The following is a 23,371-nucleotide window of genomic DNA, read 5'->3' as shown; positions in this document are numbered from 1 at the left end:
CCTCTTTATTCCCTTTACAACCATCATGATTCAGGCCTTAAAACACTACATTCATGATTAACTGATTCCTAATAGATTTCTTATCCCTCTAATCCACCTTACTTACAAGTAAATCCAAACTCCTTAGTCAGGCACTGAACAGCCTTCTTGGCACATTCTTCTTATGACAGCACTTCACTCTAGTGAAATTTAGTTTTCTCAGTTATCTCCCTAAAACTTCTGTTCAGTCATTCTTCTTTTTTTTTTTAAAGCAATTGGGGTTAAGTAACTTGCTCAAGGTTACACAGCCAGTTTTTTCTGGGTGTGGTGCTGAGTATCTGAGCCCAGATTTGATCCAGGTCATCCCACACTGGAGCCAGTGATCTTACTCGCTGGGCCACCTGGCCGCCCCTGTTCAGTCATTCCTAGATGGAATGACTTCCTTTTTCTTCCCATCCTTCAAAGGCTACCTCCTCAAACTGTGTAGCACAGTGGCAAGATCACTGGATTTGAAGTCGGAGGCTCTGGCTTCTAATTCTAGTTCTGCTACCTTCCTAGTTATGTGACTCTACCCAAGTTACCTAACTTCTCTGGGCTTTGGACTAGATGATCTTCAAGGTCCCTTTGAGTCTCAAATAATGATCCTACGACCCACAGTCTTCACATAGCCCAGAATTCCCTCCTCTGTATTCCTAGTTATCACTGCCCATACCACTCATCGGACACTGTTGTTCTCTTGACATTTCATCTCATGCTGTCAAGCTGAATGTCTTGCATGGCTCAGATGAGATTTTCTTGGTTGTCAAATGATCCTGTTTCAGGCCCGAGTTATTCACCTTCTGGCCACAGGAGGGCAGCACATGGCCAGTCCTGATAATAGGCTAGCAATACTCTCAACACCCCAAACCCCATAAATAAAGACAGGTGATGGCAATTCACTCTTTTATTCCTTCCCCTGGTAAGCCAAGGGACAAAGTTCAGCAGCATCCCTTCCCTGCCCCCCAAATCTACAAATATAAGAGAATGTAGACACCAGCAGCAAACAGGCTCCATCTCCTTTAAAGACCATGATGCCTGTGAATATTCGCCTTCATCTCTGGAATGCAGTTGGAGGCACCTGTCAGGATTCTATGCATGAATCAGATGAAAAAAATAAAATGGGATCACTCCTCAGAGCAGTGCTGGCAGTTGGAACCAAAGCTTTTATACCCATAACTTGGGTCCCTATAAAGTACCAACTAGACCAAATCCTGTTGTGACTAGGGGAAGTGGCAGAACATCAGAGACACAGTCAGAGAAGAAAAGCTCCCAGTCCACAGCCCCTATTCTGCATTAGATGGGCTACACAGGCCATCAGGTAAAATGGTGGTGCAGAGCTTATTTGAATCAAGAGTATCTGTCAGAGGTGGAGGCTGGTGAACAAAAAGTTTCCTTATCTGTTTGTCAGTTCAATGACACATCATGGTATCAATAGTTTCCCCAATTACACTGTAAAACAAAGTCAATACTTCCATCTGAAGAAGGTTCCTAGTCTGTCTGTGCATTAATTAAGGTGATGGTCTTCTTGGCACACCAGGAAAAGTCCCACCTCCAGATGTCTCAGTGGTCTTTGCATTGGTTGATGATGAGCCCTTGTCTTGCAAATGGTTGAGTGGGAGGAGGGAAAGGAGCATCCAGGCCACATAGGTTACTTCGGATACAAGAGTGTGCAGGAGGAAACCTCACTCACGAGGTCTATTCACCATGACCTCACCCAGAGCCTCCAGCACCTCCCTCTTGTAGTCTTCAAAGTCACCATCAATTTGGCTAACACTCTGTTCCTCTACCACCCAAAGCTGGCAGTTGGTTTCTGTGATTAGCCGGGCATCATGACTGACAACAATCACAGCTTTTGAAAAAAGTGAAAGAGAAAAAAATAATCAGGACAATGAAGGAAAGAGAAGTTAGATCTCTGTGGGAAACAGGAAGACATTTGAAGGAACTTGCTAGAGCAGGGAAAGTAGGGTTGTACTAAGTTGACTTACCACCCTTGTATTCATTGATGGCCTCTCCCAAAGCATCAATAGACTCTATATCCAAGTTGTTGGTCGGTTCATCCTGTGAGAAGCAGGAAATGATCCCATGACTTAGTACTCCTAATTTCTATGCATTTCTCTCCTCCTGTCCTCAGGTCCCCTTCCCTTTTGTCTTTAGTTCACTTACCAGGATGAGGACATCTGGTTCACGACAAGCCAGCTCAGCAAACACTACTCGGGCTTTCTGTCCACCTGGGGCAAGAAGAAATGGTAGACATAGAGAATAACATCTTCATCTTCCTCAGAATTGTCTGAAATCTTAAAAACCTGGTTTCTCCCCAGTATTTGGATTATGTAAATAAGATTTGCCTTGGCCCTTCCAGGAGGTACCTGAGAGCTTGCAGATCTGGATGGTATGTGCATGGCTCTCAAGACCAAATCGGCCCAGACACTTTCGGGCATCTTGGTAAGGTAAGTTGAAGCCCCGCTGTAGGTACTCAGTGGCTGTCTCTTCCATTCGAAGCTGCTCTGCATACTGCTGGTTGAAGAATCCAATTTTCTACCATAGAAAGAAAATACAGTCAGAAAGAAATAGTACTTCCTCCACCAAGCCTCCCTAGTCAGGGGTCTCCAGAGCCAACTTACCAGCCGGTGGTTCTTCCTCATCTCCCCTTGGGTCTGCACAGAAAAGTAGAGGAAGTTATTAAGAAGGAGCAGAGAACAGGGAAGATAGTTATATATCCTAACTCCTTAAAGCAGACAAATGGAGCACAAAAGTCCAAATTTCCTCAAAGACAATCCTAAAAAGTAAGACAATACAGCTGGTTGAGATCAGCTAAAAAAGGAATGCAATAGGGGAAGGACTGGAAGAAACAGGTTCATGAGAAGAAGATAAAAAATTCCAACCAGGTTCAGACTTGTAGTATAACCTTTCAAGCCCTCTATTTTCCCTCTAATAGAAGCACAAAAGGAAAATTTGGAGGATGTGGTTGTTCTTCATGATGTCACTGAATCATAACATTTTAGAACTAGAAGGGCCCTTAAATATAATTTAGTCTGACCCTTTCATTTTACAGAGGGAGCTAAGGCTCAAAAAACTGAAGTGACCTGCCCAGGACTGCAAAGCTGGGAAGGGTACAGATCTTCTAAGTCCTAGACACTAGTTTTTAAAACTGCTTTTTACATTTTTTAAAATTAAAAATTTAGGGGCAGCTAGGTAGTGCAGTGAATACAGCATCAGCCCTGGAGTCAGGAGGATCTGAGTTGAAATCTGGCCTCAGAGACTTAATATACTTGCTAGCTGTGTGACCTTGGGCAAGTCACTTAACCCAATTGCCTTGCCTTCCCCCCTCTAAAAAAAACCACACACATATACATAAAATTATGAATCTAAGCATCACAAAACGATAAGCAACTCCATGTTATGTAGACTATGAAGAGGACTGTATGAAACCACGAATCTTATTTCACTTGCTTTTTAGGGAAAAAAAAAAGAATTCCACATATTAAGTTTCAAAAACCATCCTGCTTTTACAAATAAGCAGTCTATGTGGGGGCCATGTCCAAACCTGAGTATCTTTTTCTGAATGGATCCTCCAGGGAATAGGTTGGTCACTGCTTTGATGAAAGTTCTTGACTCTTTCAGGGTCTACAATGTTAATCTCAAGTTTTTCTCCTAAACATCCCTAAATTCTACTCACTAACCTGTTATGATCCCTTATAAATGTTTCTAAACCTTCCCTGCACCGTCTTACCTGTGTATAAATTGTGATTTACTTCCTGTTATATATTCGACTATTAGGATGTGCTATAGGGTCTAGAGCAGCTATGTACATGCAATTAGTGATAAAGAAGACAAGCAAAGGGAGGGTGATAAAAGAGCCCAGGTGAACTTCCAAACTGTCTTTACTAAGAATGCTGTTGGGAGGGAGGGAAAGGAGATGTAAAACTTGTTGGTTCAGGAGATAAGAAAAAGGGGTTAAGGTCAAAGGGAAAATCTGGTCATTTAATGGCAAAAGAGCAGAATATAATGCTCAGCAGCATCACACGCATAGTTAAACAAGAAAACTAGCAACTAGGTAAAGCTCATCAAGGCACAACAAATAAGAAGTTAACTATTTCCTCAATATTTAAGCAGTGAAAGAATATGAACAAACAGCTCTCCGAATAACCCTTAGGTTTCACCTCATACCCTGCAAAATGGCAAAGATAATAAGCTATGGTATTAGTCACTATTGTGGGAAACAAGCACACAGGCGCATTGTGGGTGGAGCTGTGAATCAGTACATTTTGGAAAGTAATTTGGAATAACAGAAATAAAGTGACTAAAATGTTCATATCTTTTGACCCAGAGATTCCATTACTGGCCTTATACCCCAGAGGCCATTGATAACATTGTTCCCATATACAGCAAAATATTTACAGCAATACTTTTTGTGAAAACAAAGAATTAGAAACTAAGTAAATGCCTATTGATTGTGAAATAGACAAATTGTGGCCTATAAATATTGGAATATTACTGTGCTATTAGAAATTATAAATGTAATGAAGCAAAGAAGCACAGAAAGCTCTATATGAATTAATGCAGATGAAGAGTCAAGAAAACAATATATACAATGACAACAATATAAACAAAACCACCCAAAAAAATCAAAAGTGAAAGTTGCAAAATGATAAACAAGCATAGCTCAAAGACAAGGGATAGGAAAAGACATTTCCACCCCCGTTCTTTGGCAAAGTGGGAGGTCCAAGTATTTTCAGACTTTTTCTTTCCTTTTCTTTTTTTGGCTTTTTGAAGGGCAATTAGAGATAAGCGACTTGCCCAAAGTGTTAAGTGTCTGAGGCCAGATTTCAACTCCTGTCTGCCTGACTCCAGGGCTGGTGCTCTATTCACTGCCTATTAGCCCCTTTCAGACTTTTTCAATGTACTGCTCAGTTATGCTAATTTTCCCCCTTTTTCTTCTTGTCTCTAAAAAATACTATTACAGGATGGCTCTCTGGGAAAACAAAGGGAAAGGATCCTGGGGGGACATCATGGAGATGTAAAAAAAAAAACTGAATAAAAACATATTAAAAAGAGGTAAAGTGTAATCTTTTCATGTTTTGTTTTTATCTTATCTCTGGGAAAAATTGGATGATTACAAACATTTATAGCAGAGAATTATTACAAGTCTTGCTCAGGGTAAGCAAGAAGTGAACTGGAAGAATTGTTTAACACATTTAAAACATCATTGTTTAATACACTGTATATTCTAGGACAGCTTATGTGTGTGGTACAGCAGCTACTTCTGAGGAAAGAAAGCACTTTTATAAAACTTTAACAGAAGCGGGGATAGGCATCAGAAGGGGATTATCAAAGCCTCTAAATTAAAGGGTCAGGCACTTCCTATTGTCTGGAAAGGGTCATCTCTCTCCAGTTAGGTAAACTCTTCTAAAGAATACTGGGAAGGGGGTGGCTAGGTGGTACAGTGAATAGAGCAACAGCCCTGGAGTCAGGGGGACCTGAGTTCAAATCCTATCTCAGACACTTAACACAAAAACTAGCCGTGTGACCTTGGGCAATTCACTTAACCCCAATTGCCCTGCCCTCTTCCCTCCAAAAAGAAAAAAAAAACTGGGAAGGAAGGAGAAAGCTAACAGTTAAAACCCAAGATACAAATGTGTACACACAGCACTCTTGCCATTAGTTGGGAAGTGGGGGAGGGAAGGAATAACTGCTATCAAATCTGATTTATAGAAGAAAGGGAGGAAAGAAGTTATATGGATGGTGGCAGAGGAGGGGATAATTAGTCCGAAGTAAAAAATATTATCTATAAGTAGAAAAATTTTCCTAGGAAACAGAAATAATTACTACAACTAATACAACTTCCTTGGCTAAGGGCTGGAATATGGAGTTGCATTTGGCCCTTACGGAGCTGTGCATCCAGTAGCAGAGATCCTTGAGAACAGAGATTCCTGTTCACGTGGGGAAAGGTGGTCAGGATGTCAGGTACCCCCCACTCTACAATTCCAACATCCTTATTTACCTCTTTCAAGGGTAAATTCTAGAATTTCACACACTAATTATACCATTAAGTCATACTTAACTCCCTCAGCTTTCCTCCTTAAATACTAAAAATGGGAAGGACAGAGAAAGGACTAGGCCAATAGGAGATGGGAATCCCCAAACTTACTGGAGTCAGCTTTCCTGTGAGCAGAAGCAGCAGTGTACTCTTCCCCACACCATTGGGGCCTACAATGCAGACTGGAGGAGAAAAAAAAAATTCCTAGGGTAATCCTCCTTTGCTTTCCACTTCTATTCCCCCACAACCCTTAACTTCTCACTCCTACTGACTCCTTGAGTCCATGTCAATTCCAAAGTCCAGGTTCTTGAAGAGTGGTTTCTGACCCTCATAGCCAAATGTTACACCTAGAATAAGGAAGGGGATAGGTTAGCCCCAGGTACCTCATCAATTTCCATGACCTATAAAAATAATGAATCAATCTTATCTTGGGGCAAATTCTTAAACTGGAAAAAAAGACCTAAGATAGTTTTGCTTAATTGGTTTTCTTTGTTACAAGAAAAGAACTTTTTTTGGGGAAAGTGGGGAAAAATAGGTAGGGAAAGTTGTTTAAAAAACTAAAAGTCCAAATAAAGTAAAACAAAAAAATAAAACAAGAGGAGGTAAAATGGCAAGGGGAAAGGAATTCCACTGGAAGGTGGGTGTGGAGGCAGTCAGGAAGGTTTAGGGATATGTATATATATATCTAAGCCCTGCCCTCCAGGCTCTCCACTAACCATGCAATCCCAGCACCGGGGGGCTGAGTGGTGGGGGGTCAGGGAAAGTGAATCGCACAGTGTATTCCTTTGGTCGCTTCAAAAGCTCAGGTGCCTCTTGTGCCTCCTCATCCTGGTTCTTCCGCCGGCACTTCTGCTGCTTCCGGGTCAGGGCCTCCTTTGTTTGCTTCTCCTGGGGAGGAAGGGGATGGAGGCACAGGTATCATGCAATCTGCATGGATCAGACTGCAGGGACCTCTGGGCTCTATCTCCTCACCCCACCCTAGAGAACTGAAAAGGTATGGATCATCAAGGGTCCTGGCTCCTTAAAGGAAACCTCCCTAGTCAGGATGGCTCAACAAAACATGCTAGTCCCAAAAACCTTGTGCCATCTTGCCCCTGCCCCTGTATCTCACCGCCTGCTTAGTGGACTTGCCCCCAGCCTTAAGCTCTTTCAGCTTCTTTTCCTGCTTCTCATACTGCTTCAAAAGCTCTTTCTGCTTTTGCTGGTACATCTTTTTGAAGGTCACTAAGACAGGAATGGAAGGCAATAATCAGCAGCTGCCCTCTTCCCTCCCAGGAGTATGCAGAGAGATACTTTGGGTCCCAGCTGTGATTAGGTCATCATTATACCCTCCTGCCCACCTCTCGGTTCCCTTGTGTGCTAGAAGCCCCAGGTGAACACCCCCCTCATTCCCCACTTACTATAGTTGCCCCTATAGTAATGGAGCCTTTGGGCATCCAGGTGGATAATATCAGTGCAAACATCATCCAGGAAGCCCTGGTCATGGGATACAATCAGCAGTGTCTTCCGCCAGCCCTGAAGATAGCTTTGTTGGGGGGGGGGGGGAAGGAAGGAAGTGGGGAAGTTTGTCAATGTTCAAAATAAAGAGGAAAACCAAGTGAAAGGGTGAAATTTGGAGGTATCATAGAAAGATGTTTGTTTTGGGAAGGTGTTGGGGGAACTAAAGAGATGTCTAGGATCTGGGGAAAGTAAATAGAGAAGACAAATCAATGTGTTACAGTAATGGAATCACAGGAAGGAGTTGGGTAGAAAAGCTAGGATTAAAGGTGACTCACTTGTTGAGCCAGATGACAGCATTGAGGTCCAGGTGGTTGGTGGGCTCATCCAACATCAGCAGTGTAGGCTCCATGAAAAGTGCCCTATAAAATGAAGTGGATAAGAGATTTTGAGGGAGGAAAAAAAAGGGCCTCTTTTACCCCTGACTGATAAGAAGGCCCTTCTACCTAACAGATCCTTCAGTCTCCTTTAAAAAACTTGGGAAGGTGGGAGTAGGAAAAGCCTAGGACATTTACCCAATGCCCTACCTTTCAAGTGTTCTGCTAAAGAGTTGTTGTTCAGTTGTTTCAGTCATGTGTGACTCTTTTTGACCTCATTTGGGGTTTTCTTGGCAGAGATAATGGAGTGGTTTGCCATTTCCTTCTCCAGCTCATTTTACACATGAGGAAACTGAAGCAAACAGGGTTAAGTGACTTGCCCAGGATCCCACAGTTAATCAGTGTCTGAGGCCAGATTTGAACTCAGGAAGATGAGTCTCCCTGACTCCAAGCCTGGCACTCTATCCACAGTGCCACCTAGCTGCCCTCAGCTAAAGAGGATAAGATACAAAAATGCTATCAAAAGCAGAATAAAGAAAAAATTAGGAACTCAACTGTTCCAATAAGCAGTCAGTGGAAAAGAAATTTTGTAACATATCTGGATGGTCCCTGGAGATGATGGAAAGCAAAAAATGGGGAAAGGACACTGAGATTGGTGGGACAAGTTCTACCTGGCTAAGGAGACTCGCATACGCCAGCCCCCAGAAAACTTCTGTGTGGGTCGATTCTGCATCTCAGGGTCAAAACCCAGACCAGCAAGGATCCGCCGTGCTTTAGCCTCTGCTGCAGCGGCTCCCATGGCTCGAAGTTCTTCATATACCTGGAAGAAAGGTAAAAGGATAATGATGATCCTAAATGCTGAACTGCTGAATAGGTTTGCTACCCACATGACCTATTCTATATACAGGCAGCCCTAAATGCTTCACATCCCATCACGCCAAATGACTCCTCTCATCTTTCCTTTACCTTCTCAAACCCAAATACTCTTCCCTGGTCACCACTTTTTATGTTTAGTCTCCTGCTAGAATATATACAGGGACTCTTACTCTTGTACTTTTAACCCCAGTTTTTAGCACAGTACTTGACACAAAGCAAGCACTTTTTATCCACTCATTCTTTCATTAGCCCGATTAAGAGCCTCCAAGTCCCTGAATGTCTTCCTATTTCCTGTACAACCCTCTGCTTGACATCCTTGTCCCCAGTATGTCCTTTACCTTCTCGAGCCTCTCTGCTGCAGCATCATCTCCTTGCTCCAGCTTTCCCTGGAGCTTCTTCTCCTCTTCTAGCAGCTTCAGCCGCTTGGTGTCAGCACGAAGCACAGCCTGCACAGCCGGAGTCTCATCTGCTACTACCTCTAGGGTGGGGAGAAGGGTTGTGGTTCTTGAACTGGAACCAAGCCTCCACAGCTCTCCTCTCCCATCACCCACACCCACCTCTCCTTTCTCTTTGTCCCCCTAGAGGACTCTCTTGGCTTTCCCCAAGTTCTGCCTAGTTTTTCCCTCATTCTTCTCTTTCCTTAGTATTGTACATCTAGACTTCTCCTCCTCCAAATTCTCATCAATTCCTCCTCCTCTTCCTCTCCCCATTATATCAGGCCAATATCCCCTCACTACTCACACAGCTACTTATCTACTTCTCCAAACAGTCCACCCTCCTCACTTCCAAATTATTTCATCCTCCCTGCCCTCCCCAATGACATTTTCTCCCTACCTTGCTCACAAAGCAACACATCTATATTGGGAGGGATGCTAAGAGCTCGATTGGCGATGTGTTTGAGCAGCGTAGTCTTGCCCTTCCTGAAGGAAAAGAGCAGTCAGAACAAGACTTATGACCCAAACCCTTCTACTTACGACCCTCCCTCCCCTCTCCTCACCCATTGGGCCCCACTAGCCCATAGCGGCGGCCAGCCACAATGTACAGATCTGCATTGACGAAGAGCTCCTTGCCATGGGCTGAGATGCTAAACTTTTCCAGCTGAGAACAGGAGAGGGGTAGAAGAGAGAAAATACTGTCACTACCTTGCTTTGCTGGGATAACTGTACCACACCTCCCATCACAAGTAGAGAGTAATAATCTTTTTCCTGATCTCAGTTCCCCATTGTTTTCAATGGTAGTCAACCTGCATGTTCCACACCATCTGGAATAACCTGATCTAAAACAAAAATGTTCTCTCCCCCATTTTTTTTTGTGTCTTTTCCCACCCCTCTCTGCTTCAAATCCCACCTTGATGTCAGAGGCATTCTCCAGCATGGCCTGACGGGAAGACACTTCAGCCTGGGACACTGAGAAATCATTTTCAGCAGCATTGGCTGCTTTCAATGTGGCTACTTGTCTTTCATACTCCATCTACAGACAGGAAAAAAAAATGGATTTAGCTATAATACAATCCCACCCCACCCCCCAACCACAGGCATATAGCCCTGGTGACATGGCACAATTAATTTCTTCCTTCGGGTAGATCCTACATAGTCCCCAAAAACTTTAGGTTTCTTTTCTTCCTAACTTCTATTTACTCTAGAAATCCAAGCATATGGCTCCTCATCCTAACTTCTTCCAAGGATTCAGGTGTTATGTTCTCCACCCTGTCCCAACCCCCCCAACCTGTTTCTTCAGCTTCTTTTTCTCCTTCTTGCTGAGATGAGCATAGGGATCATCTGCTCTGGCTTCACCCTCTTCTTCTTCCTCCTCTGAGCCCTGTGGGATTGGATGAAAAATAAGAAACCAAAGTTTTCCTTTCAGGACTCAGCTTACATGGTCTCCTTCCCAGTCATGACCCTACTTCTCTCAAGGACCTGGGAATCTGATATTCAGCTCTCTTCCCTGGCACTATTTCACAACTAGCATGTACCAGAATTCAAGTCAACAATTATTATGTCAAGGCACTGTGGTATAAGCAATGCAAACCAAAAACAACAGTCAAAAAGCTTACATTTTGCTGGGTAATAAAACAAACACAGAAAGAGGTAAATAAAAGTTAATTTGGAGATGAGAAGATACTAGACACTGAGAGTATCAGAAAAGATTTCAAAGAAACAGACTGTCCGGTAATACCTGGAATAGAAACTCAAAAATGTTTCTGGTTTCCTCACATATCTTTACTTTATCAACTTTTCTGATGAAATTAATACTACGTAACTATAGCATAGCATCTGGTATCTAACATGTGGGTAATAGTAAATTAGAGAGAAAGTGAGAATGGACAGATGAATGGACTAAGGAGCCTTCATCACCCCATAAACCACTAAAACCATATGCTTTGAGAAAGAAGGAATGTTAACAGGTCAAATCAAAAGCTCTTATTTTTACAGATGAGGTAACTGAGGCCCAGAAAGGTGAAATGATTGCTCAGGTCAACATAGGTGGTAGGTAAAAGAGACAAGATTCTGAACTTAGGTTCTCTGATTTCAAACTCTGAGTCTTTTACAATGTGCCACACTGTATCCCTTATGATAATAATCTATGTTATCCCAAGGATCCAGTCCCCTTGTTCTCCTTCACCAAGTCCCATCAGCAATGCCCACCTTCCTTCTTGAAGCACCTGGGACCCTGGCTCTTTCAACCCCATACCTGTTCCAGTTTCTTGAGTTTATCCTTCCCCCATTTGGAAAGCTCATTCTCTTTGGACACTTCCTCTTTCTCTTCATCAACCAAAGCAATAAATTTATTCTGGGGCTGATAAGCAAAGCACAGAAGTTTCAGCAGGTGAAATTCCTATTACTGGTCTTATCAACAATCCCAAGGATTTTACTTACCTTCACCTTCCCTTTTGACTTTTCTTCCTTCCCCTTTCTGACCTTCTGCTCAGGCTGCTCCTCCTGGGAAACAGCCTAAGGGAAATGGCAAAGATACAGTTACAGACTGCCTACTACTGTGCAGCAACTAGTAGCAACTACTGACATTTCCATAGTCTCTATGAGGTAGAGATAAAAGAACTAGAAGACAATTCAATGACCCAAAAGTTTCAAGACTGGCTAGACTAGCAGAATCTTAGGCCATGAGTAAAAAAATACAAACATGCAGAAACACAAGTACAAACTCTACATGAACACAGAGATATCTGACATAACAAGGGAAAGTTTTCTTTGGGAAAATGTGTCCTAAGAGGTGATGGATATGAATTTCAGATTTCACAAGATCACAGATTTAGGGCTGGAAGTTACTTTACAAGTAACATAGTTCTTCATTTTACAGAGAAGGAAACAGGCCCAGAGAGATGAAGCCATTTGCTCAAAACCAACCACACTGTAAAAATGAATTTGAATTTAGGTCCTCTGACTCTAAATCTAGTGTTCTTTCCACTGTACCAAGATGCTTCTCTCTCCCCCGAAGTTGGAACTCTAGTCTTGGGGAAAAGAGACATGAAAGGTGGATGCTAAGGGATACTAGCTGAAATGGATGGGCTGTGCTTGGGGTAGTAAAATAATGAAGAACAAAAAAAAAACAAAACAGAAGCCTGGTAAATAGAGGGCTTTGCTGGGTGTTATGAATTTAGATTTTACTGAACAAAAGGAGCTATTGAATCAGAAAATGATATGATTAAAAATAGTATTTGAGAAAGACTGTTTTGGCTAGATATAAAAAACAAGTTCAAACAAGAACTAAAACCACAAAGTCACAGAAATGCAGGTAGAAGGGGCTAGAATATTACACCTGATGAAAGTAGAAAATTTAACAATTTTACAAAAAAAAATTTTGGCACAATTCAAAACTGTACAGAAGAGAGCTATTCCTACCCACCTTATTGATTCGATTTTTCTCTGGTTTAGCAGGTTTTGATGGCTGTTCTTCCTCCTCTTCTTCCTCACTCTGGTCCTGTATCAGGGCAGCGAACACATTACCCCCCTAGGGAAGGGAAGAGTACAAGTGAGAAAATGAAACCCATAACTTATCTCTAGTCTGAGAATTCCACCTACCACATATGGTGGCTTACCTTGGTTTTCTTCCCGCCTCGAGGTACTGGAACAGGCACTGAAATGACAGAAGGAAAGATAAGCAGGAAAGAGAATAGGGTACCTGACCTTGCAGTTTCCTACAAGGGATCTGACCCTCTTATCCCATTCTTTTTGGGGATCTCTGTAGAGGATTCCCATTTTCTCACCTTCATCTTCCTCATCACTGACTGGCACAGAAAGCTTTTTGAGTCTTTCCATAAGTTCCTTCTCTTCCCCATCACCATCATCAATATCCTTCTTTCGTCTCCCTTTCCGGTTGTCTCGCTTCTTCTTCTGCTGTTGTTGCTGCTAAAGGCATAAGGACTAGTCAAATAAAACCTAGGCCCTTCATTTACCCTTCTCTCATATATCTCCACACCTGTCAATGTGAACCCTCACTGGTATGGACAATGGACCTCTGACACCTTTGATTCTATAGATCTCATTATAACATACCTGCTGCTGTTCTTTTTCTTTGGCAATCTTCGCTTCTTCTTCCTCTCCTGCGTGCTTTTCCTCTCCAGCCAATTCCTCAAAGAACTAGGAAATAGGAAGAGATGAGGGGAATTTGGAGTAAAATTATAGCCAAAAGTGATTCAATCAAACTTTTCATATCCCTTCCTCTTTCCCTTCTTTTCTTCTTGTGTTATCCCTTGCCCCTCCACATTGTTATTTACCTCATAAGGCTGTCAACAATGCTATTTACCATCTCTAATTTTCTTCCTAATCCCCAATTTTCTCACCGTCTTTTTGGTCTTCTTGTCTTTCTTTCCTTTCTTGACAACCTTATCTGGAGAAAAAAAGCAAGCAATATTCTTACTTTTCCATCTTTAAGCCTTGGAGACGCCCAAATCTGCCCTGTTAAAAGTTCCCTGAGCTCAGCAAATGTCTATTTTCTCTTAGAATTAGGCCTTAAAGAAGCCAGTCCAGTCCCTGGGTCTCCTTCTCAACCTAGGCAGATATTTTACTTCCCCAAAGAGACGCTGGAGGGAGAAACTGTTTCAATTTCACCTAATCTCAGGGTTACAACTAGAGCTACCCCCACCTTTTCTATGAGCAACCTGTTATAGGACCATAGATTTATAATTGCAACGACTTAAGAAGCCACCTAGTCCATTAACTCTCTTTCCTCTTAGGATATCTTACATATCCTAAGGCTCAGAAAAAGATCATACCCATGGTCATACAACTAGTAAATATTCCAGTAAAAGTACTGTGGTTTGGGGATACAAAAATGGGTGTTTTTTGCCTAAAAGATCTAGGTTTCATGTTGGGCCCAAGGAGAAAAACTGAGGTCCTGCCCTTCCTAGGCTTACTGATAATTGATTAGAGAGAATAATGTCCACAACAGGAAGCATAGGGAAAAGGCCAAGGAGTGGAGAAAGCAAAGGTAATACCCATTTTTCCATCCATACCTTTCTACACAAACACACTTCTTAGATATACTCCTTCCTCTCAAATCCTGCCCTAGCCACTACCCAGCTCCAAGCTACTTACGATCACTCCACCCTAAACTTTCATGGTCCTCGGACCCTCTTCCCATGCTCCCAGCAGGCCAGCTTCTGAGCCCGCGCACGCGCAATGCCTCCCCCCTGTCTCATGTTCCCCGACAGATGTCAGGCTAAGGTTCTGCCTTGCGCTTGCTTTCCCCCTCCTTCTTAGGACGCGTGCGATCCCAGGCTCCCTTTGGTCTTGCCCCTACTGATCCGTCTTGCTTTCTCACCAGCAGGGCTCTCTTTCTCTCGGTCCCCAACCCACTCCGGTTCAAGAAGCTGCTGCTTCCCCGCCTTCGGCATCTCGGCGACAGTTAAGACTATTGAGGCTGCTGCTAACTCTATTTCCGCTTCCGGTGGCTGGGGGCGGGCTAACCCTAAGGGATTCTTTCTATAGGGTAGAGGCGAGGCGACCCGGACGTGGCGCTCTCTACGAAGTACGCGCCGGCCAGCCAGTCTCGTACCCCGGGGTAATGAGTAATACCTGAGGCAGCGAGGCAGAGGTTGCAAAGCGTCCTCTTAGGCTTTACGAGGTAGAGTCCCGGCCAGGGTCATCAAATATGACTCATGGGAACTATGGCTAGTTGAAAAATAAAATTGAATTATGATGCCGTAGCCTTTCTAAGGGGGCACAAATGCAATTTCGGGAGCTGGTTTCTGGCGCGGGCAACCACTCATTCCGACTTGTAACTGGAAAAGCACATAGTCCAAGCGAGGGTGATACAATATAGGGCGCAGTGGAGACCAGGGGCGCGTCCTAGGTCTGGGGAGGTCTTTCTGCCCAAGTGATCGCGCTAGCATAGGAAGATGGGATGGAGCTGTGGCAAGAGCACGCACTGCGGTCGCTGAGTCAGGTTTTAATTCCTGGCTGTCATCTATGTGACTTTCAGGAAGTCACTTAGTCGCCATGGGCCTCAGTTTCCTCTTCTGTAAAATGGCAGATGGTGTGGAGAAATTGACTAGAAAACCTCCCAGTTCCTTTCCAACTCTAAATTTGTGAAATCACGCTTTACATCTTAAGGACCTAGCAGTTGTGAGACCAAGACAAATTATGTAAAAGCGTTGGCTTTAACCCAAAGGGTTCCACTCTGAATATTGCCTAGTCAGGAAAACACACAACTCTAGAGTGGACAAAGACCACCAACAAAGTGATGGAACCAGACTTGCCTTCCACAATTCAATATAACTCAAATCAAGAATTTATTAAGTGCCCGCTATGTGCAAGGCACTCTCTGCAACAGGGACACACTGGGACAAAAACAAGTCTCTGCCCTTAAGCTTACATTCTACTATAGCAAAAGGAAAGATACAACAACAAGAATATAGATAAGTATATACAAAGGAATTGGGATGGAGTCCAACAACTGGGGAGATAAGGAAAAGACTTGTGTAGGTGTTTCATGTGAGCTGAGTCTTTAAGTTAGGGATTACAAGAGGTAAAGGTGAGGAGAATGAGCATTCCAGGCATGGGGATAAGGTACAGAAGCAGGCAATGTAATGTAAGACCCAGCAAATAGGTCAGTGGGGATGAAACCTAAGAGTGCATAAAAAGTAATAGGAAATATGCCTGAAAAAAATAGGCTGGAGCCAGAGTACAGAGGTTTAAGTGCCAGACAGAGGAGTTTGTATTTTAGCTTATTCTAGAATACACTATGATCCTCATACACAAAAACTACAAATACCACGATTAAATAAAATGTTTCCTCTGAGTTTATTACTTAAAAAAAAAAAGCTAAAACAAAGACTCTTCAACCAGTCATGGCTCCAGTCCCTCCCTTTTCCCACATTCCCTAATCTTTCTCCAGGTCCTACTCATAAAACTTCATCTGTTTTCACAGAAAACCTACACTGGGGTAAAGGTAAGGAAAAGGGTAGAAGGCAGTAGTATCATCTAAGCTCCACCCAGTGAGAAAGGGGAATTTCATTGCCCAGAGATCTATACTGGGTGGAGATTCACAGAATCCAACTGATAAGAGGTAGGGAAAGGGGAAGGAGGGGAGCAAAAGTTGGGAAAAAGCTAAGGGACCACTCTCTATTTCACACTCAGAATGACTTGGGGGGAGGGGGAAATCAGGTGAACCACAGGGTATCTTGCTAAAGGGCATTTCTCAGCTCTTCTATTGCTGAAGGTGAAGAAGGGGTTGGAGGGCACCACTAACAGACAAAAATGGAATCAAGATGGCGTCCTTTTTCAAAACTATCCAGGGCTCACAAGAACCACAAGTAATACTTAAAGGGGCAAACTGTGGGTGAACAGCACCAATTAGGTTTCCATTACAACTTATCAGGGGAAAGTCACTTATTGGGAAAGAAGAGTAAAGGGATATAGCATTGAAATTACAACATCCCCCCAACAGAGAAAAAGGTAGATGATGCAGATCAATGATTGCAAAACTCCCAGAACACTACTGATGTGGAATACTGCATACTCTGTGAGATGTGGTCCATTTGATAGTTTGTGATAGTGAATTTCTTTGTTACAAGACAGGGTTGGGGGAGGGTGTTACTGGGAAATGATGGTGGCATAAAAACCAAAAGTATCAACAAAACATTATTTTTTTAAAAAACCTCCTCTGACACTTCTTCCCCCCACCCATCCTCCCAGAGCCCCAGGTAGGGGAGAGAGAGGATCAGGCTCAGGCTCCTTCCTTGGCCAGAGGTGTTGGGCAGAAACACCTCAGAGAAGCCAACAAAGAACAGGGCAATGGGCTTCCAGGATAGAAAAGGTCCACTGGAGCCTGACTGGTGGAAGGCACAGTTTCACAATGGAGGTCCATTCACTCCTGGGTGGTAGAAGGCACAAAGATCCTCATAGCGACAGTGGCCCTTTGAGAAGTGTCTGCAAACAGGGCGGTTGGATTTATCTGTGAAAATAAGTGGAAGAGAGACAGCATAAGACTTTGGAAAGACAAAAGCCAGAGGAACACCTCTGGGACCCTGGAGGGAATACATTTTAAGAATTGCTATAGTCTTCTGCCTCCTAGGATAATGTTTTGAAAGAGGAGAATTGAGAGGTACCTTCATATTGAAGGCAGAAGGGCTTCTGAGACCTGTAGTCACTGTCTTCTGGATGTAGCTATGTACTACTAGCAGGAATAAAACACAAAGGGTGATGGTACTAACCTGTTCTATCACCTTCCTGGACTCCATCCTTGAATTGAGGGGCGTTCTTAGGCCAGGGGATATTCTTAGATGGATGGTGACTACTGCCCCCTCCAAGGTTTCTCCATCCATTGGGAGGACCATTTCTGGCATGGTCCCCATAGCCTGTTCCCCACCTAGGTTCTGGATCCTCATAGGCCCAACGGCTATGTAGGTATGGTCGAGGTCTGGGTCCTGGGCCCCCTCTCATTGGGCATCCTCCCCAGAAAGGAAGTGGGAGGCTCAGGAGTGGTGGAATCACTGGTCCCCTTAAGCCCTGGGGGCCTCTATGGAAGCCTAAAGAGAAACAAAGCAAGACATCCCCTGGTCAACTAAATCCAGGAAAACTCAGAAATTATGTTTCTTCTTGAGTCTCATTCCCCACTTCTCCCAATCCCCAAAACTTGCTCTTCTCCAGGAAATTCCAGAGTGCCTTAATGTAATATGTGTTAATCTGAATCAATCTAGACACCAGTCTTTTCAGACCCTTTATACTCACCTGGATCAGGGCCACCAAACTTCCCATTGGCTATGGGGGGAGGGCCCAGGAGGCTGGGTGGACCTAAGAACAGGAAGAAACAAGATAAGCAAAATGGTCCAACTTAGGGAAGTCCAGTTTACACAACAAGTCAGTACTATTTCTATTGAGTTTTCTTTTTGCTACTAGACCTAGGATTCAATAGCACATGGTTATACCGTGATGATTCAAACCTTGGGGGTATCAGACTTGACTCTTATTTTCCCTTAACTACTAGCATGCACTTAAGGGTCTACTGCTATCCATATTCAAGGAACTGTCTAAAAGACAAAACCTAAATGAAAAAGTCTCTGCCCTTCAGATGTTTACTTTCTATGGATACATATAAAATTAAATTGATGGGCTGAAGCAAAATCCAAAAAAAGCAGAATCTGTGATCAAGATGTCAGAAAAAGAAACAAGAAAAACAAACCAGAGGTACCAAATGGCATAGTCTTCAATCAAAGGAAAAGCTAACTCAACTCTAAGACTGACAATAAAGCAACAGGAGAATTCAATGTGTATTTGTTAGCATGAGTCTCCTCTTGCTATCAATCAACCAAAATTTATGAGATGCTTTTTATGTGACAGGCACTAGGGATACAAAACGTTTGGGGAACAGTAGCTAGGGAAGGAAGTTTTTTGGTCTTGGCAGTCACTAAGGTTATCAGGCACTTTTCAGTAGCCATGGTAACATTGATTTGAGATATTGGGCAAGTATCCCAAACAAGATGTGAAGGGGAGAGACAGACAGACAAATGACAGATGGCAAACCTATGACAAGATTCCTCCTCCCAGGTCCCAGAGGATGAATTAATGGGATATAGGTCAGCAGAATTGAAGATTTGACTCACCCTCCAAATTAAGCAGATCTACTCAAGTCCCAAAATGAATGGACTACCCTTCTTTCCCAATCTCTGACCTTCTTGAGAAATCCTAGCAATCTTCTCCTAACTCCCATCTAATGTGATGGTCTTCTTTTTCTCTCTTCACCATCCCCCCTTCCTCATTTCACTTGGGAGAGGTCTAGAAACATCTGCATTGATGTAAAGATCGGGAGATCATTTAGCCCACTCCCCACACAGTACAATACAGATGAGGCAAAAGAGACCTTTCTATCCAAGTTTGCAGATAGGGTCAACAGCACGGATTAGAACCCCTTACTCCTCATACACTGCTTATTACTCGATGTTCTCATTCCCATCATCTTTAACTATCAAACTTTTTTATTCTTGATCCGTGAACTTGATCATGAACCAGAATAGACAATAAAGGAAGGATGGGAAAACTGGCTTTTACAAATTCTACCATTACTGGGGGCGAGGGGGGGAGGGGCTAGGAAGAGACTGCAATCGCCCAGGCAAATTACTTTTATTTGCCTACGTCAGAGGCTCTCCGAAGCATCTTTCGGCCAGCACTCCCATTCACTCTTTTCTGGCCCAGATACAACTGAGGCACCACTCCCCTATTCCCCCAAGGCACGTGCATAGGCCTCCCCCGCCCTTCCTCCCGTTCGCGGGCCCGCCACAGTTCCCGGGGTCGGCGCATGTGCGCTCTTATACTTCTAGCTCTCCCTACCCTGCAGTCCTTTAAAAAGGGAAGAATTTATCTCTTGTCAAGCTTCGCTTCGCGCTATTCTACATAAAGACGCAACTGGCTCCCTCCCTTTAAGGCCGCACTAATCTCGCCCAGTTCTCGACTTCTCCCTCCATGCCAGGGAAAGCTTTATTTGTCTAAGGCCCCTGTTCCAAACCAGCCTCAGGCGCATGCACCTCTCTCTTACCAGCGGGGCTCCCACTCTCCTCATCCCCACTCTCCTCGGGGTCCGGTGGTCGCTGCTTCCCCCTCTTGGGCATCACAGACAGCGTAATAGCAGCGATCAGAATCCGGGCCGGTGTGAGCAGGGGGCGGTATATGGAGGGAGAGAGAAGTCAGTAATTTCCGCTTCCGGCAGATCCATCGGCGAGTGCGCAGGCGCGTGCCTTTCCCTCCAAGTAGCGTTCCAATTTTGGAGCACAGTCCCCTCCCCCCAAAGGAAAAAAAAAAACACCACTTGGAGATACATCTTAGAGGGGAGAGGACAGTGGCCCAGAGGGTTGGGAGAGGAGGGTGAAAGGAGGAGGGGCAATCAAGCTGAGTGGTAACCTCGGTAACCGCCGACCGCCCACGCCACAGCTTCCAATTTCATGACCTCTGACCTCCCCCAAAAGATCCTTAGACCATCTAAGCCTCAGTGTCCCTTAATTAAAACCTTTAAACCCCAAGATTATTGACCTACTCCCACCCAAGTTTTTGTTTTTTTTTAACTTTCACTAGGTGCACTGCTCGTGGTTCCTCTGAACGTGACCTCTGACCTTCTCTGAAAGGATCTCCAGGGCAACCTTTCCTCTCTCCCCTTTCCCTTTCCTTTTAGGTATGATCAACCTAATTACTCGTCTAGTTCACTTTAGTTTAGCCTTATGCTCTTCCCCATCTCACAAGTGGTAGAGTGCACTCAACCTACCAGGTGAGTGGGTAGATTCTCTTTGGGAGGAAAGGTAAGGATGGTTACCTCGCCCCCTTTTTTCGGATGGGACTTGGTATCGCCCGTGACGAAGTCAGTACCGTCGGTCTGCGCCTCGGCGCGGCTCCCTCTTCCACACCAAGAACCGCCCCCGTCCCTCCCCGGGACTCCTGAGGGACTGGCATGTGGCCGGCACGTCGCGCGTCTCTCCACCCTTGCACTTCCCTCAGCCTCACACACACTCTTATACTTCACTCGGAGGGAAGTGACCGAATCCCCCGCCTCAAGACACCAGTGGCCCATCCTGTGTTCTCCTACCCACAACGCACTCCCCCCTCTCCGAGGAGGCGAGACTTGGTCTGACCCTCCGCGTGACGTCACCTCGGAGCCCCGCCCCCCAAGGGTCCCAGGCCCTACGCTGCTGGGGCAGCCAGGTGGGGGGTGTCGGTAGAAGGGAAGCGGCGGCGGCGGCTGGAGCCCAGAGAGGGCTGGAGACTAACGGGAGCCAGACCGGGCCATGCCGAGGAAGAAGCCTTTCAGCGTGAAGCAGAAGAAGAAACAGCTGCAGGACAAGCGCGAGAGGAAACGAGGTAAGTAAGGGAGGGAGAGGAGGGGGCGGGGCCTGAGTCTCTTGTACATCTGGAGACAGGGATGAACTATACATCTGGAGCCAGGGCAGAGCCAGCCGTTTCCGATTGAAAGGAGAAAGGAGAAGAAAGACCCTCCGACCTCCCCCGAATCCGGAAGAAGGAATGGACGGAGAGCTATTCCCCACCTCTGGAGAAGAGGAGGATCCCTTTAGTTTGAAGAAGAGGGGCCCCCACATCTGACGAAATGGATGCTAGAGATGGGAAAAAATTGCCTTCTACCTCCTGGTCCTGAGAGGCTTCTGTTCTGGGGTGTGGAGGAAAAGGAAAGAAAAACTGGATTAAGAGGCAGAGTACTTGGGTCGATATGGGTGGGGGGGCAAAAGTTGGATTAAAAGGGGAGAGTTGGACGATGCCTGTGCCTCCGTATGAGAGCTGGGCGTCAGGTGATGCCATGTGCCTGCCTGCAGGGCTGCAGGATGGTTTACGATCCAGCTCCAACAGCCGAAGCGGGAGCCGGGAGCGGAGGGAGGACCAGACTGACACCTCTGATGGAGAATCTGTGACCCAGCAGATCCGTCGCCTCAACCAGCAGCCAACCCACAGCCTTAGCCTTCGCTTTGACCCCAATAGGTAAGGCTGGGGAACTTGGTACTTGGCATTTGCCATCATTGCCCAGAAAGGGCTATGAAGTAGAAGACTCAAGATATACTGAGATAAAAACTCTGAAGGAAGGACTTTGGATTCCTTAGTTGTCCTCTGGGCAATTGGTTTTTTTGGGGAGAGGGTGGAGAATGTTTTTATGTATAGAAAAGGGGACTTTGGAGGCAAACAGAAGATTAAGATACCTAGATCCATATAGAGAAAACAACCTTGGGGAATCTGGAAAATTATGGCTTGTGGACACTTGAATACTTGGGTCAACATCTCCCCAGATACCGATTACACTTTGAAAGAGAAAGTCGGGAAGAGGTGGAGCGGAGGAAGAGGGTTGCTCGAGAACAAGTGCTGAAACCAGTCAGTGAGAAATCTCTGGAGCTCGACATTGGAGACATCTACCATCCAGGTTCCAGTAAGGATTGAGATGCAGGAAACTTACAAGTAGAAGATGGGAAAAGGGAGAGAACTGACAAAAAGTGGTACCAGATATCTGGATCCTGAGAGCAACCACACCTCCCTTCTTCTCTTTGCTTTCTCAGACCTAGACTTTCCTCGTCGGCCTCCTTGGAACTATGAGATGTCCAGGGAGCAATTGATGAGCCAGGAGGAACGGAGCTTCCAGGAATATCTGGGGAAGATCCATGGGTCCTATACCTCTGAGCAGCTCAGCTACTTTGAACATAACCTGGAGGTAAGATAAGAGCTGGGTATTTCATGATCCTCTTGGAGAATTGGACTGTTCCTGAAGAAGGGAGAGTGGAGTAGGGCCTTTGTGAAGCTGCTGGTGCATGATTGTAAGTTGTTGCTGATCTGCAACTAGCAGCACAAGGTTCAGATTTTCCTTGGTTGTTTTCTTTTAGACTTGGCGACAGTTATGGCGGGTACTAGAGATGTCTGACATCGTGCTCCTCATCACAGATATACGCCATCCAGTAAGTGAGAGGAACCAAGCATGTGGGGCAATGGGTTGGTGAAAATTAAAAGGCAGGAGTGGGTGTGGGGAGGATGGGAGAGGGTGGGAAAAGATTTTTCCTCCCATCCTCAACCTGAATTCCATAAGACAGAACTGTAATCTTTTTCTACTTAATGGCTACTTTCTCTGCCAGTCCAACTGCTTTTTGTAGCTTTGGAGGGTGGAACAAATTAAATTGCTTCTCTAGGAATCAGCTAAATAACTCTTGGGGACCCTCTGTTCACATCCCTTCCTTCCCAACACTTTCTCCCCTACTCTGACTTTTCAGACTGCTGTGAATTAAACAACAATTCTTCAGTTGCAGCTTCTTTCTAATTTAAGAGTAAGGGCTTATTTATAGGTTTCTCCTTTGATAAGAAATAAAAACTGTTCCACCCTCCTTCCTACCTCTGCTGTTTATCCAGTTTACCTAGCCTTTCTGTTTCACTTTTCACATTATCAGATATCTCTCTCTTATTCCCTGAAGCTGTCAAACTAGCCTTACCTCCCCCAGAATACCATATATTACTTTCTCTCAAGTGTTCTTTTGCCTTGAGTTCATTGGATTTCTTTTACGCATTTGGCTCCCTACTATCCTGCAACTACAGAAGTTGATGCCTATAAAATCATTCCTAGTAGATCAGGGAGAGAGGAATTCAAGGTTCATAGGTAACTTACTCTTATTCCTACTTTTTCATACCCTCTTTCCCCCTTCCCC

General features: G+C 44.6%; 3 protein-coding genes across 5 annotated transcripts in view; 1 reads left to right on the top strand and 2 right to left on the bottom strand.

Annotated features, from left to right (window-relative positions):
• Positions 1 to 907: 907 nt before the first annotated feature.
• ABCF1 (ATP binding cassette subfamily F member 1) lies at positions 908 to 14,680 on the bottom strand. 3 transcript variants are annotated; one of them, XM_069073156.1, is made up of 25 exons: positions 14,524 to 14,680; positions 13,544 to 13,590; positions 13,257 to 13,340; positions 12,968 to 13,109; positions 12,800 to 12,837; positions 12,607 to 12,711; positions 11,622 to 11,696; positions 11,437 to 11,541; positions 10,471 to 10,563; positions 10,093 to 10,215; positions 9,743 to 9,843; positions 9,580 to 9,665; positions 9,084 to 9,223; positions 8,541 to 8,689; positions 7,831 to 7,914; positions 7,456 to 7,580; positions 7,167 to 7,279; positions 6,772 to 6,943; positions 6,328 to 6,402; positions 6,167 to 6,237; positions 2,640 to 2,672; positions 2,385 to 2,553; positions 2,182 to 2,246; positions 2,004 to 2,076; positions 908 to 1,867 (listed from the first exon to the last, which is right to left on the bottom strand). In XM_069073156.1, the coding sequence occupies exons 1-25, from the start codon at positions 14,594 to 14,596 to the stop codon at positions 1,701 to 1,703; spliced, it is 2,508 nt and encodes an 835-aa protein (XP_068929257.1). In that variant the 5' UTR covers positions 14,597 to 14,680; the 3' UTR covers positions 908 to 1,700. The 3 variants fall into 3 exon arrangements, with proteins under 3 accessions (XP_068929257.1, XP_068929258.1, XP_068929259.1); XM_069073157.1 differs by having other exon boundaries at positions 12,968 to 13,106; XM_069073158.1 differs by lacking the exon at positions 11,437 to 11,541.
• Positions 14,681 to 15,469: 789 nt separating this feature from the next.
• Positions 15,470 to 19,928, bottom strand: PRR3 (proline rich 3). The gene is made up of 4 exons (XM_069073159.1): positions 19,735 to 19,928; positions 17,934 to 17,996; positions 17,417 to 17,731; positions 15,470 to 17,157 (listed from the first exon to the last, which is right to left on the bottom strand). The coding sequence occupies exons 1-4, from the start codon at positions 19,805 to 19,807 to the stop codon at positions 17,054 to 17,056; spliced, it is 555 nt and encodes a 184-aa protein (XP_068929260.1). The 5' UTR covers positions 19,808 to 19,928; the 3' UTR covers positions 15,470 to 17,053.
• Positions 19,929 to 20,461: 533 nt separating this feature from the next.
• The window catches only part of GNL1 (G protein nucleolar 1 (putative)), a 10,660-nt gene continuing 7,750 nt past the window's right edge, over positions 20,462 to 23,371 (top strand). Inside the window, exons 1-5 of the mRNA XM_069073644.1 lie at positions 20,462 to 21,044; positions 21,512 to 21,674; positions 21,977 to 22,113; positions 22,241 to 22,392; positions 22,562 to 22,637. Coding sequence (XP_068929745.1) covers positions 20,972 to 21,044; positions 21,512 to 21,674; positions 21,977 to 22,113; positions 22,241 to 22,392; positions 22,562 to 22,637 — 601 coding nt within the window. The 5' untranslated portion in view covers positions 20,462 to 20,971. The remainder of the gene's footprint in view (positions 21,045 to 21,511; positions 21,675 to 21,976; positions 22,114 to 22,240; positions 22,393 to 22,561; positions 22,638 to 23,371) is intronic.

Source organism: Petaurus breviceps, unplaced genomic scaffold (assembly GCF_028583685.1).
Source record: "Petaurus breviceps papuanus isolate PSGF00001 unplaced genomic scaffold, PetGlider_PUasm1.0 90865, whole genome shotgun sequence".
Lineage (NCBI taxonomy): Eukaryota > Metazoa > Chordata > Mammalia > Diprotodontia > Petauridae > Petaurus > Petaurus breviceps.
This window is presented reverse-complemented; position numbering and strand designations above follow the sequence as displayed.